Raw genomic sequence first — 14,475 nt, 5'->3', positions numbered from 1 at the left:
TTGTATTTTAAAAATATTTTTTAAATAGTCAAATCTTTATGAGCCTGTTCCTACTGAAACTCTGATGGCTAACATGAAACTGTTACAGGTTATGTTTTATGTCTTGGCTACTTGTTAAAAAATAAGGAAATCTGTCACTAATTAATACCATAATATAGTAAAAGTATTAGTAAAATGTTGAGAATAGAAAATATCACCACATTTCTGTGTACATATTTTTACAAACTTAGAGCAGATACCTGATGTAGGTGTTTCTGAGGGCACATCTACACTGATAATTTACCTTAGACTTAGCTTGACAATGTGGTTTTGGTACTGGAGAACAGTTTATGTTGGAATAAAGCAATAATGAATGTTTCAATGGGAGATTGGTAGGGCTCTCAGCTCTTCAGTTGCACCCTTTTTAACATGTATGGTTCCATTAGAAAGAGGATATTACAAAAAAGTGTTAGCAGTTTAGTAATGAACTTTCACTGTTCATTTTTTTCCCACAAAGAATGTTTTGTGGCTTTTTTTAAGCAACATGATGTCAGTGGCCGTCCTCTTCTGACAAGGCTTGTTACCATATCAATTCAAGAGCCTAGTGGCAAAGACCCTCTCTGTTATCCATCACAGATCCTACCACAAGGAGGAGTGCCAAAACTGGACCCACAGCTCGCAACCGCTACGCTAGTCAGTGGACCCTCAACAGACCTCACCCCACCATATCAGCTCATACCCTCACCACAGACTGGAGGCTGCCCACCCCCAGGCCAGCAGGATCGGTGGACAAGGAAAGCGACAGCTACAGTGTCAGCCCCTCGCAGGACACAGGTACCGGGCTCTCTGCAGGGCTTCACTGTGAAAGCGGGACAGCAGTAGCTGCAGTAACCTTCTTGGTCCTTGATGTACTTCATCTGGTGCTTAGGTGTCACTATTTCTTCCTTGCTAGGGTGTTTTTCTGTACGCTATTTATAAGGGGTGCCACAAATGCATATAGTGCTAGTGATAAAAAATATTATACCTGTGGTTTCTCATGCCACACACACATCCTGGAGTTCTTTGAAAGATATAGTGGTATTTTCTCCTGTAGCTGAAGCACCCTACTTTCTGTATCTGAAGGAAATAGGAGAATTTGCTGCATGAAATGGCATTGACCATGAAGGGGCAGTATTAGCAACCAAGACTATGCCTGAGTCATAGTTGGAATGGTTTAAGGTTTGAGCTACATTAAGGTTAGTATTTTCCTTTTCCCATTCATGTAATATGTTCATAGGGGTTTTTTTCTAAGCAGCAAAAATGAGAGGGAAAAATCTGGAGTTAGAGTCCGAGTCAAAATCCATTCATATCACTGAATACTGCAGCAACTACCTCTGATTTCCTGAGGAAAAGCATAAGTATTTTTCCTCTAGACGATAAGTGGGGAGACACTGAATACATATTCTGCCTTCAATCTTCATCTCTCCTTGATGTCTTCACATTATAAATGCAATTGTAACTGAAAAAAAAGGCTTTCTCCTCTGCCCTACACTGAACAAGTGGCAAAAAAAGGCAAATAAATGAGTAAATTATTAAGCAGAAGAAGAGTCATGAAGCAAATCTAATAAAGGTCTATTAAACCACACAGCAAATTTGTAACCAGACTTCATAATCTATGTTTTAACACAGCTGCTTTCCTGCTCCGTGTCTACCCCTGAACACACAGTAATTTATGTGAGGGATAGCAAGCTTTAGATCATGCTCAAGAAAGGTTTTCTTGTGCCAAAATATAGCTCTATTATGCCACTTGGTTTCTGGGAAAAGACAGAGTCAGTTCAATCTAAGTATTTCAGAAGTTTAAAATTTCTAAATAAACATTATAACAGATGAAGCCAAATTATGTGTTCAAGAATCAATTGAACTAATGTGCATATCTGATCACTTTTCCAATATGGAGTTCAGATTTGTGAGCCTAGTTGATGCAGTTGATATTTGGCAGAATTCAGCACTGCTTATCGAAACAATTCCAGGTTTACAAAGCAGTAGCTTTTAGCTTAGGAGAAATGTATTGCAGCAGTTCATAGATGTAACTAAGTTCAAATGTTCTAACTACAGAACATTAGAAATTTTCTGATGAATCTGTGTTTCATGTCATTCACTTTGAGCTTAGATGAATTTTCATCAAATCTACAGTAGGTGTTCAAGCAGATTCTTACTGGAACAGTCTCCTCAGTGCATGGGTTATGGGAAGATGCAGGTCCTGAGCTTCATGGACCAAACTGGGACCTTTGCATGACCATCATATTTACAGACGCTAATCTATGGCACTGGGCAACTGCAACCTTCCAGGAATTTCCAGTTGATCAGAAATTTAGAAAGATATTATTTTGGTATGATTTACAAATCAAATGTGAAAAACAGATTGAAGTTTCCTGGGGTGAGGGGGAAGCCTTGTTTAAGTTCTGGCCAGGTCAAAATTTAAGCAAGTTACAACATTTTGTAGAAGCACTTGTCATTTTAAATAATGCATGGTCTTATTTACAAGTGGCAGGAATGTTGTTCTTTGTGCCCGATGAAAACTAATGCAAGGATCCTAGTACACAATAAAAAAGATAAAGATTTGCAATAACAACACACAGTTGCCTCTGGCTGCCATAGGAGTCCCATTTTTATAAATTAGCTGTTACATTGTGCCTGTTTATTGAACATCACCAACATTGTCTGAAATTGTACAGAACTTGTGATGAAACATGACTTCTACACAAGGAACTTCTGAAAGTCCTCTTGCTCTTCCAGCCCACTGAAGTAGGAGTGTGATGGGTGTAACAGACCAGTGATTTGTCCCTGCACAAATGAGCACTGCATTTCCAGAATGCTTTTTAATGTAACAGTAGCCATTTACATCTTCAGTAATAATGCTTCTTTAAGAACTATTGATATTCTCGGAAAATCATCAGCAGAAAAGGTGTAGGTCATAATAGCCTGTGTGTCAAATATGAAGCCGCCATTAGCTCCAGCAGCATTGAAAAAAGCACCTGAATGACTGCAGACTGGCAGCTACCAAACAATATTGTTTTCTTAAGACTTTTGTTTCGTATGAAATGAGCTAGTATTTTACCTGGTGGCTGAGACAATCAGAGACTGTCTGAGAGACACTGCCTTTATGTTTCACCTTTGTACTCAGGGCTTTCACAAAAGGAAGATATAAGATTGAAACAAGTACAGAAAGACATCACATCAAAGAAATATTTGAGATTCATTAAAAAGACAATGTAAAGAAGTTGTACCTCATTTTGCTAAATGTTTTGTGGATTTATAGCATTTTTAAGGCATTTAACTTTTAGAGAATTTTTTTTATTTAAAAAGTAACCTTTTTCATGTATTAAAGGTTATTTCTTCTAAACCACAAATTTAATGCTAAGACACACAATTCTGCTAGCAGAATAAGACTTCACTTTAGATTATCTGTAATTATCAAGCAACTGACTAAACTAAAAATTGTGCAGACATTTATAGTGAAGCAGACTCATTTAAATCACCTCGATAATTTCAAGGGCTCTGCATTTTATTAAGAAGTACTGTCATGTTCATAGTTTTTATTAAAAAAAGGATTGTGCAAATGTTTTCTTTCTCCCATTATTTATATTTCTGATGTTTAGATAGAGCAAGAAGCAGCATGGTCTCCACAGAAAGTGCCTCCTCAACATATGAAGAGCTAGCAAGAGCATATGAGCATGCAAAAATGGAAGAGCAGCTGAGACATGCCAAGTTCACCATTACAGAATGCTTCATATCAGACACATCATCGGAGCAGCTCACGGCAGGGACTAATGACTACACAGACAGTCTGACCTCAAGCACACCGTCAGAGTCAGGGATTTGCAGGTTTACTGCATCCCCCCCGAAACCTCAGGATGGAGGGCGAGTGATGAACATGGCAGTTCCAAAGGCACATCGGCCAGGTGAGACATTAGAGGTAACATTTTGGTTTTTGGCACGAGCATTTCACCCCATGCCTAGGCTGGTTAACAGGAGAAGGTATATTACAAGGAAGAAAGTGCACGATATATCCTGTAGCTGCTTACAGAGATAATTGCTTTTTTGTCCCAGCTAATACAAATTTTGAGTGTATTCTCCCTTACACAGAAAAATTAGGAGCTTGTAAATTTAGGAACAGAAGGGGACTGTCTAGGCCATCAGATCCACTCCTCTACAGCTGCAGTCATCAGGCAATAGACCCTTCTGGGATAAATAAAACCATATGGGGGTACACGTGCCCATCTCCAACTCAAACCACCCACTAATAAAATGTGTCTTGCAGCAAAACTTTATGCTTGAGAGCAAAGCTTTGCTATCAGAACAGTTCATAAAGACAGATTGTAGAACATGTACCCTTCTGCCTTGTAGCTTGTCAAAGATATAATAACCCTTCAGTTATGTTATCGAGCTGTTATACTCTGTCTTTGGTATCTCCTAATACCAAACTGGGATTATCTAAAGGGAGGAAAATAAAAAATGGAGAAAATTAAGACAGTGCAATAGCTCAAGGGATATGGAGCCTTCTACCTTTAGACAAATCTACTCTAACTTCTTACTGACTAAAGGTGCCTGAGGGACATTCACCTATTGGACTCAATCAAATTTCCATTTCACAAAGAATGCTGTTTCTAGTGATAATCTAGTGCACAATAGTATAGGTAGATTATCTGTGGTACTCTGAGATCAAGCACATTGTAAAATCTTCCCATAAGATTTGTCAGTCTTCACAGAATACATGATGTGACATCATGGAGGAGGATTCCAATGGAAAAAAGTCAAAATTATGTTTGTGTGCTTTCTGAAAACATTATTTTATTTTATTTTAGTATATACATTTGCCAGTGTGGGTGAGGCTACTTATATACACAGAAAGTAAGCAGTAGTGCTCATATATGTAAAAAAGAGTAATGAATAAACTATGGTCTTTTGCTTAATATACACCATAAGTGGAAAAGCAGTTGTGAGGACAGAGGAATGGAAGGTAGACAATGGTCTTAGGAAAGTCATTCAAAAGCAGGACCTGACACTGAACAGAAAGCACAAAGGGTTTTGCTAGAGAAAGCTAAAAGAAAATGCGAGAGGAAAAAAAACTGAGCAGAAGGTAGAAAGTTATAATACACAAGTCAGGAAATTAGTGTATCATACAGATAGATAAGAGGGAAAATAAGTAGGAAGTAAAATAGTGAGAGAGATGACTGATTTCTGTGTAGTTATCGCGTAGAACCACAAATCCAGGAGCTGTAGAAATAGATAGATAGAAATAATTTTCATTTCTAACTCAAAAAAAATAAGATAAATATTTGTCCTTAGTCTGCTAAAGGGAAGCATCTGCATTCACAGCTAAGTCAAAACTACAGGTCTGTCCTTCCAGTGAGTCAACAAACATTTTTATAATTTCTTTAACAAATAGCTTGCTCTTCCTTTCATGTTCCAAATACATTATTTATGCATATTTAGTATTTGGAAATATTATAATATATTCCATATAAAGATTATTTTCTTGAGGGTATACAGCACCAAAATTTGGTCCCTGTGCTTGAGTTAAAAGCTTCCAGGGTTGGAACATCATCAGAACCCCTCTAGTGAATTACAGACTTGTAGCCATCTTTAGCTGTGTTGTTTTGAATGGCTTGAATTTTTACCTGCTTTTCTTGATTAGCTTTAGCTTTCCTTTGCAGTAAGGAAATGAAATATATTACAAAATTAATAATTAGCTTCAATACCTTGAATAAAGTTGAGTGTTCCAGTGAAGCAACTTGAATGTTCGCCTATAAATATTGAATGATAGGTTATTAAAGGTTACTTTCTGAAGAGCTTTAAACAAAACATGAGCAGAAAGAATTTTCAGTAATAGCAGACAGACCAATATTTTTAGTGTTCAAATCAGTGAGGAAAGACTTACTGGGCATCTTCTTTCACCCACCAATTCAGAAATTCTACAGAAATAATTGATAATTCAAATACAATTAATCAGAATAATTCTACATTTGGGAACATGTAGAAGAAATAAAAAATTTAAGGTATTTAGATTAAGTAGATTAAACACTGACTATGCTTCTTTAGCACATCTATTCTTCCTTGAAGTCAGTCTTTTCTTTCAAGACAGCTTCCTAATTTATGATCTCATTTTTCAAACTGCCTGTAATGCTACCTATTGCAAATTTTATGGTTGCAGTAAGGGTTTAGGAGTCCACAATAAGTAGTATTTGTTTTTCAAAATAATCCCAAACAATTATAAGACAGTCTCAGAAAGACCATAACAAAAAGTCATTTTGATAAATGAGACATTTTGAAAGTAATCTATCCAATGGCAAGGCTACAACTTTACTTGAGAAATGTAAGATAGAGTTTACTGGTGAAGACTTTATCAGCCATAACTGACTGAGCTATTACAGCACCTATTTCTCAGCTTGTCGCTACCATAAGTGTTTGGTATGAGCAAGTAAAATGTCAGGCCACCTGAAGCTTGGCTTCAGAAGACCTTCCTGTGAGTTTCTGAGGGCATCTCAACTCATATTACTGATGTTCCCTTGCTTTTCCTGAGCATCTCATAGGACTCTTTTGTACCTGTATAGTCAAGCCTGCTGATCAAACCATCTGCTTTATCCAACAGGCAGCATTTAAGACCTCAGGCTGATCCAAACTGAGATAGTTAATGATTAGGAATAGGGAATCTGAATGTTATTTCATTGGAGGAAGAAAAGGGGTGATTAATATTCATTTACTTCTGGGGACTGACATCAACCTGCTCTGATGTTCCCAACTTCCATACCATTTCCATTCAGAAACTGAATCAAAATATTTGATCACTCCATCAGCTTGAATCACATGTGGATGGCTCATGAGATGTCTAGGCAAGCTTAGTAACTGATCATTTCTAGCGCTATAATCATGAATTAGGACTGTCTTTTCAGAACTTCTACACCTTATGTACAACTCTAACTCCATAATTAGCAATGTCCAATAGTTGATTGCTTCATCTTCTAGGCCACTGTAAGTCTTCTAATAGACTTTTTACCTTCCAGTCAGCTGATCCTGCAGATGCGCTCAGGACAGTAGTCAGAACTGCTTCTGACTTCTGGATTTCTACACCTTTTTCCTGACATTTAGTTTACAGAAACAAGAATCAATTTCATGAAGTCAGCTCAGACATAGGAGCTAAAAATGCAAGTATTTTTGCCATGAAACAATAATGATAATTTTATAAAGAAAAATAGAGCAATCATACCTAAAAGTCACAGTAAATAGTAAATAAGGAAACAGAGTGATTTTGGAATACTGAATCTGAGACCTCCCACTGTGCCATCAAAGAGTCTGTAATGTAAAAAAGTGGAAGATAATTGTAGAGGTTGAAAAAGTTTTATAATAATGTGTCTCTTTTCTTATACTAACCACAAATTGAGTTATTATAACAATTATGATAACATTGCAGTAGTAGTTTATTAAAAGTAGATTCCCGTTATTATAATTTTAAATCTCAATAATAGCCATAGCCAAGAAGCCTCTTGTTGTTGTTGGGTTTTTTCTCTTTTTACTCATAAATTAATGTGCTTGAGAAAAGACCAGCTATTAACTGGGAAATATTTTGATATTTCTGTGCTTCCCAAGTGCTATTTATGTCTTTTTTGTGGAAAGACCAGTTACCTGCATCCTCTGGCAGCGGAATTCATGCTTGAAAGAAATAATACTTGACCAATGCTTGAATAGGAAATACCTAGAAAGTTTTCATCTGGTCTCTTGCTATTTGCAGAAACCTCCCTTTCATAGGGGTACTGCAAAACTCAGACCCCCCAGATTATGTTTTTCTCTGATGCTAATCAGCACTACAAAGGACGTCTTCAAATACATGACATTATCCTTAAGGGTTAGGCAAAAACTTGTCTACCTGATGTCACAAGTACAAGCTCTTTTTGACAATCCTGTTTCCTTGCATCTTTGGAGATCACATTAATGTGTAAGCCCTGAAGGACTAACAACTTCTCAGGTACACTTCCAGAGAAGAGATATCATTCACTGGATATATCAGACTAGGAGATTTTGAAATTTAGAGCATCCTAAGATTTTGTATCTCAGAACCTCCTCTACAAACTTTCAGCTGATGAAAGGAACCAAGTTGGAAAGAAACCTCTGTGTGGGTGGGGAGAAAAGGCAGTTGCAGCCAGACAGACTCTGAAAAAAAAAAAAAAAATTCCAGAGACTGGTTTCGCAGACATGAAGATGGCAAGGACACCTCATTCCTCAATAGAAAATCCAAGGGCTTTCCTGTGTCCTTACACGTGCACAAAGCAGGAGCACCAGTTTGCTAAGCCCCTGCTCCAGTGGAAGCATTTGCTACCACCCCATGCTGTCTTTGTGCTTCTGGTTGATGTGCAAGGGCAGAACTTTATCCTCTGTCTGCCAGCCCTCCTGCTCAGCCTCTCCATCCCAGAGGAGGAGATTTGTCCAACAGACACCACCTTCTCACAGCAGCTGGAGGACAGGACAGATCTGCTCTCAGTCAAGCTCTCAGTAAGCAAATACCGACACTTCGATGGTCTGAGTTTTTACAGTTGGGCACCTAAGTCAAGCAGCCCTAAGCCATCTGCGTATTTACTAGAAAATATGTGAAAAGTGGTCTAACATCTCCAACTTTGCTGAATGATCAAGTTCTTTCCATATTTAAGATGCATTAATAAGCATTCTTGACCCAATTTACAAATTTACAATTGCAGTCTTAGCTTGGAGACAAGCCTTCAGCTACAGAATGCAGGTACTTTATTAAATAATGGTTTACAAGGGTCTCTTAAAATAAAGGCTGGACATCACCTGCAGTGCATAAATGTTGTTTTAAACATTCAAGTCAGGAAACAAATCTCTTTTTTTCCAATATTCAGTAACTACAGCTAAAAATAAGCTGCTTAGCACAATAAGGAAAATATGAAGCGTGCAGTATTAGAAAGCACAGTAAATTTCCAATGTCAGCCCTGTAACCTGAGATTAAAAGATGTGAACTCTTTTCCACTGATCTGTGACTTCAAGGGTGAAGGAGCTATTTCCCTCTTCTGCCGGATGCAGACAAGTGTGACATAGTGATGGAGGCTCTTTAGAGACTTTCTTTCTATTGAAAACTTGTTGACAGCGTTTTATAAGCTGCAGCAGTAACTGAATCCAATACAAATTTGTCCACTGAGGATTCAGTAATGGCTGGGACTCTTGACCTAGGGCCTCCAGCTCACCTTTTGCCTCCTTTTCCTGCGCCTATTATATTATTCTGCATTGACTGAAAATAGAATTGTACAGTTCCACAGTTTCAAGATCCAAAACTGAATTTCTTGAAGATATGGAGGGATATGCATTTGACCTTTTTTCATCAGAAAAGTAGGAAAAGGATAGCATATGGATTGCTTTTATTTTTAGTTCTACAATTGCACTGTCTCGTTTCAAGTACAGTATAATATATATATATAAATATATGTGTATATACACACAATACATATAGTGTGCATATAGAGAGAAGAAATCACCACCCTGACTCCACAACTGGTGACCAAGGTCCAGTTCTGAGAAAACTACATAAGGAGACAAATCAAAATAGGCAAGTGGAAAAATAGCAAGGTAGGCAGAACAGTTGTAAGTAGGAAAACCAACTTCTTGCCTATATTTTTAAATGTAGTAAATACTCTTAATGTGTATGTTAACTTACTTGTATGTATACTTACTTACACATATGTGATTTATTCTGAAATTACTCCCCTAGATGAGCACCTCTAATGTTTCCATATGAAATTTTCCTGTGCAGGGAACACATTCTTTTTATGCAGAATATCAGGAGCTTTTTCTCCTTCTGCTATGAAAAGCAGAACATTCTGAGGGGATGAAAACCATTTAAATCTGCATTTAATTTGACATGACTACATACTTTAAATCATTGGCTTGCATTATTTTCTGGTGGATTTACACAGAGGAAGGTTTACACTGAAAGTTTTTTAACCTTGCCAGTACAATAAAAATGTATCATAAAAACAGGTTCAAATCAAAAGCTAAAATATTATGAGATCAGAAAGGAAAACTATATCAGTGTGAATCATGAGTTTAAATAGGGCCACTGTTTGGTTACAAATACAAAATTCCTGTGCAATTGAAAGGTGAAAATTCCATTTTAGGTTGTGTACAAAATGCCTGAAAGCTAAATTCAATTCATTGATGAGAAAAGTAATTTAAATTCTTTTTACAACTGTAATCTCTGAACCAGTGATATTGGTGTTAGGAAAACTTATTTGGGTTTTTTTTTATTAAAGGAGAAAATGACTGGTACTGATTCCTGAAGGACTCTACTAGGAGTTTGTAGTAACACAAATATATTTTCCTGTTGCTATCTAATTTATTATGTTCTTTTGATTGGAAAATTAACATTGACTTTGGAAAAATACGTTATCCCAAACTCACCTGCAAGAAAGGCCACACTTGTACTATTTTTTGAAAATAAAGTAGAAACTGATGTCAGTAGAGAAACAAACTTTTGTTTTAACACTACATTCTTAATCTGACTGTAGGATAGTCTTTGCCATCCATGTAAGAGCTTCTTTATATGCTGGCCTTTAAAGCACAGATGTACGTACATGTACAATGAACAATACTTCATTACGTATTCATGTTCATGTACATACATGAACAATACTTCAGTATTGTTCACCTTTTTGTGCAAACATCCTTAATTTAAATATAAGAGCTGAGCTTCTGGTGCCAGTGGATTAATTAACAAAAATACAATGATGCACCTCGTCAGCATCACTCAGATGATTCAAACTGATGGACGTGGAGACCAAGTTATGGTAATTTATCCATGACTACATTTCAGCAGAGCAGCAAGGCACCACTGATATTGATTTCCTGACTTCCCCATAACTCTTAGTGGAGTGTTATGCTTACCCACTACCTCGGCATGGTCAGGTTTAGCCATGAGTTCCTGGGCACGGTGCAGAGCCTGTTGAGATAAACAGAGTGGCTCCCACTAATTTCAGTGAACCATAAGTACAGTTCAAACTCCTCACCTCTCCAGCCTCTGTGCAGACTCTGGGCTCCCAAGATATCCCAGGAATAAACTCGTGAAGAATGTGAGTTCCCATGGACTCATGATTGATTTAACCCTCAATTGAAGTGATGTATAATTGAACAGTTTCCATTCACTGCACCCAGGATCAGCAGACTTGTCTTAAACTGCAGCATTGCTAACTAGAGGCACCCAAGCAAGGGCTTCAGCACAGTTTTCCTAGCTCAGACAGTGGGCAGGAGAGGGCTGAATCAGAGCATCCTTAAAAATGTATGAAGCTGCTTGCACGACAAGGTATATAGGAATGGAGAGCTCCCATACTTTACTTTTCTATCACCAATTCATTATTTATTGACAATTTTTCTGACTTTAGTTTTGGAGTGCATATTGATTTACATGGTGAGGTCCCTTTTACAAGTTTTTATAACTTAGATGATGCATTAAATCAAGACAGGAAGACCTCAGTTCTGCAGGTGCACTGGCCCTGTAAGGCTGAACATCCACATGGCATCTCCAGAGAGTCTAAATCTATCTGGCCCCTGGAGTTAATCAGTTTTTCTTTCCTTACACTGACAGCTTAGTGGTAGAGAGGCCCTTAAAAATATGTCAGTTCTCCTTAAAGTTACTTCTGAAAAGTACAAAGTATGTGACAGGTCTTTTAAAAGTACAGCACTGTATGAAAGACCAAAGTTCTGCTTAGGGGAATACAAACCAAAAATGTGCTTCAATTCCTGTTTCATTAGACCTTTCAGGAGTAAGCAACAATGTGATATTCAAGTCTCCTGGCATTCTGTTAGGGAAATGCACAGTGTGTTATGTTGATGTATTATAGACGTATGATCTCAGTTAAACTATGGCAGTCATACTTTTGCTTTAAGACACGGAGATTAAGGAGTTTTTCTTGGAACTAGAAGGCTTAAATCTAAATAATAAAATGAATCATTGTTTAAAAAATTGATCCACATTAGTTGGAATCCTCATTTTCAGTCACTTAAATCTAATTTCCAGTAAGTCAAAATCAATTTATAGTCTTGCTGAAATCAATATAGCTACTCTGATTTATACCAGTAGCAGATTTGGCTCCTGAGCTATAGTTTAACTGATAATCTGATATTTCTTAAGAGATAATTCCAATGATTGTAGTCAACAGCAACTGTTGTTTTTGTTTTGTTGTGTAAATCATAACTAGTATTTTTAATGGTTTTATGAAAATGTCAGTTTTAACAGACGACATGCAGTGTTTAACTAGGTGTTACAGATCTTCAAAGTGCCTGTGAGGGTGCAGTTTTCATGGAGAAAGAAAAATGAAACTCACTGGTTATAAAGTACAACCTTGCAGGGGTGATAGGGAATTCTGATTTCCCTGTCTAGAAATGGGAAACTTGACATATTTTTCTCAAGTGTTTTGGCTGTTTTCTATCTATGTGATCACAAATGTGAACAGTGTAACGATGTGATTTTATGTCAACTGCCGAAACACTGTGAGAAGCCCAAAAGATGTAATGGTGTGAGCCACAAAGCCACAAAGGGAAGGTAAGCAGCTGAAATGCACCAAGACAACTTACTGGCCTTGTTCAACGTTATGCACTCGGTTTAAATGTGTCCTCCAAATATTGAGCACTTTGATCATTTTTCTTACTCTGAAGAAGGGAAGGCCACCTGCCTGCTTTCGTGGCAGCTTCTTCACTAAGGAGAAAGCTGTGCCCTGCCACCTCCCTCCTTCTCCCCTTCTGCTGCTTGGCTGCTCACTAAGCCTGTAATTTAAAAGAGTGCTTGGACCTTTTGCCTTTTATTTTGGATCACCTTAGAGGGCTACAGAAGCATTAAATCCAAGAGTTTTTTTATTGAAAAAGTGGGCTCAGAAAGAGTCTGTGAGCTCCTGAACATGCTAAAGGTGTGCTTCTTTTGACCAAGAGAGAGCTGAGGTTCCTATTCATTCAAGCAGTCAGTAATTTGCATGGGGAAATTGCACCTATATTTCCATTGCTGATCAATACTGACTCCAGAGGGTGGAGTCCTGTTATTTTAACAACATCCTTCGGAACTTTTTTATTGTTCAGTTGTGGCATTTTACTGCAACATTTAAATAAAAATATTTATTATTAAACAAAGAGCATTGGGAAGGCAGTTCCACATTGAACAGATCCTGGGTAAAAAAATGTGTAAGTTAAAGCCTGCCTACTTCTTTGGTTCTCTTAATTTCATCATAGAATCATAGAATGGTTTGGGTTGGAAGGGACCTTAAAGATCATCTAGTTCCAACCCCCCTGCCATCAGCAGGGACACCTTTCACTACACGAGGTTGCTCAACGCCTCATCCAGCCTCGCCTTAAACACCTCCAAGGAGGGGGCATCCACAGTTTCTCTGGGCAACCTGTGCCAGTGCCTGACCACCCTCACAGGAAAGAATTTCTTCCTAATATCTAATCTAAACCTACTCTCATCCAGTTTATAACCATTGGCCCTTGTTCTATCACTACCTGCCCTTGTAAAAAGTCCCTCCCCAGCTTTCTTGTAGGCCCCTTCAGGTACTGGAAGGCTGCTATAAGGTCTTCTCTTTTCCAGGCCCAACTCTCAGCCTGTCCTCATAGGAGAGGTGCTCCAGCGCTCGGATCATCCTCATGGCCTCCTCTGGACCCATTCTAACTGGTCCATCTCTTTCTTGTGCTGGGGACTCCAGAAATGGACACAGTACTCCAGTTGGGGCCTTAGGAGAACCGAGTAGAGGGGCAGAATCACCTCCCTCAACCTGCTGGCCACACTTCTCTTGATGCAGCCCAGGATACAGTTGGCCTTCTGGGCTGCAAGCACACATTGCTGGCTCATGTTGAGCTTGTCATCCACCAGTACCCCCAAGTCCTTCTCTTTGGAGCTGGTCTCAAACCACTCATCACCCAGCCTGTATTTATGTTTGGGATTGCCCTGACCCAGGTGCAGGACCTTGAATTTGGCCTTGTTGAACTTCATGAGGTTAGCACAGGCCCAACTCTCAAGCCTGTCAAGATCCCTCTGGATGGCATCCTGTCCCTCCAGCGTGTCAATTGCACCACTCAGCTTGGTGTTGTCGGCAAACTTGCTGAGGGTGCACTCAATCCCACTGTTCATATCTCCCACAAAGATGTTGAACAGCACTGGCCCCAATACTGACCCTTGAGGGACATGACTCGTCACTGGTTTGCACTCAGACATCGAGCTGTTGACCACAACTCTTTGAGTGGGACCATCCAGCCAGTTCCTTATCCACCGAGTGGTCCATCCATCAAACCCGCATGCTTCCAATTTAGAGACAAGGATGTCATGCAGGACAGTGTCAAATGCCTTGCACAAGTCCAGGTAGATTATCATCCTCCTACAAGATCATCCTCCTACAAGTTGCGAACAAGTATCCACCCAACCTTTTGACAGGGTGTTGAGTCAAGGGAGGCACCATGAAACTCAGCTGGGTATTG

At 38.6% G+C, this 14,475-nt stretch overlaps 1 protein-coding gene across 1 annotated transcript in view; it reads left to right on the top strand.

Moving 5' to 3' along the window:
* The window catches only part of LOC104528237 (Down syndrome cell adhesion molecule homolog), a 33,731-nt gene that overhangs the window by 13,004 nt on the left and 6,252 nt on the right, over positions 1 to 14,475 (top strand). The window contains exons 5-6 of the mRNA XM_010172178.2: positions 616 to 813; positions 3,618 to 3,920. Of these exons, the coding sequence (XP_010170480.2) occupies positions 616 to 813; positions 3,618 to 3,920 (501 nt within the window). The remainder of the gene's footprint in view (positions 1 to 615; positions 814 to 3,617; positions 3,921 to 14,475) is intronic.

The sequence above is a fragment of the Antrostomus carolinensis genome, unplaced genomic scaffold (assembly GCF_000700745.2).
Source record: "Antrostomus carolinensis isolate BGI_N321 unplaced genomic scaffold, ASM70074v2 scaffold14707, whole genome shotgun sequence".
Classification (NCBI taxonomy): Eukaryota; Metazoa; Chordata; class Aves; order Caprimulgiformes; family Caprimulgidae; genus Antrostomus; species Antrostomus carolinensis.
The sequence above is the reverse complement of the archived record's forward strand: the minus strand, read 5'-3'. Positions and strand labels throughout refer to the sequence as shown.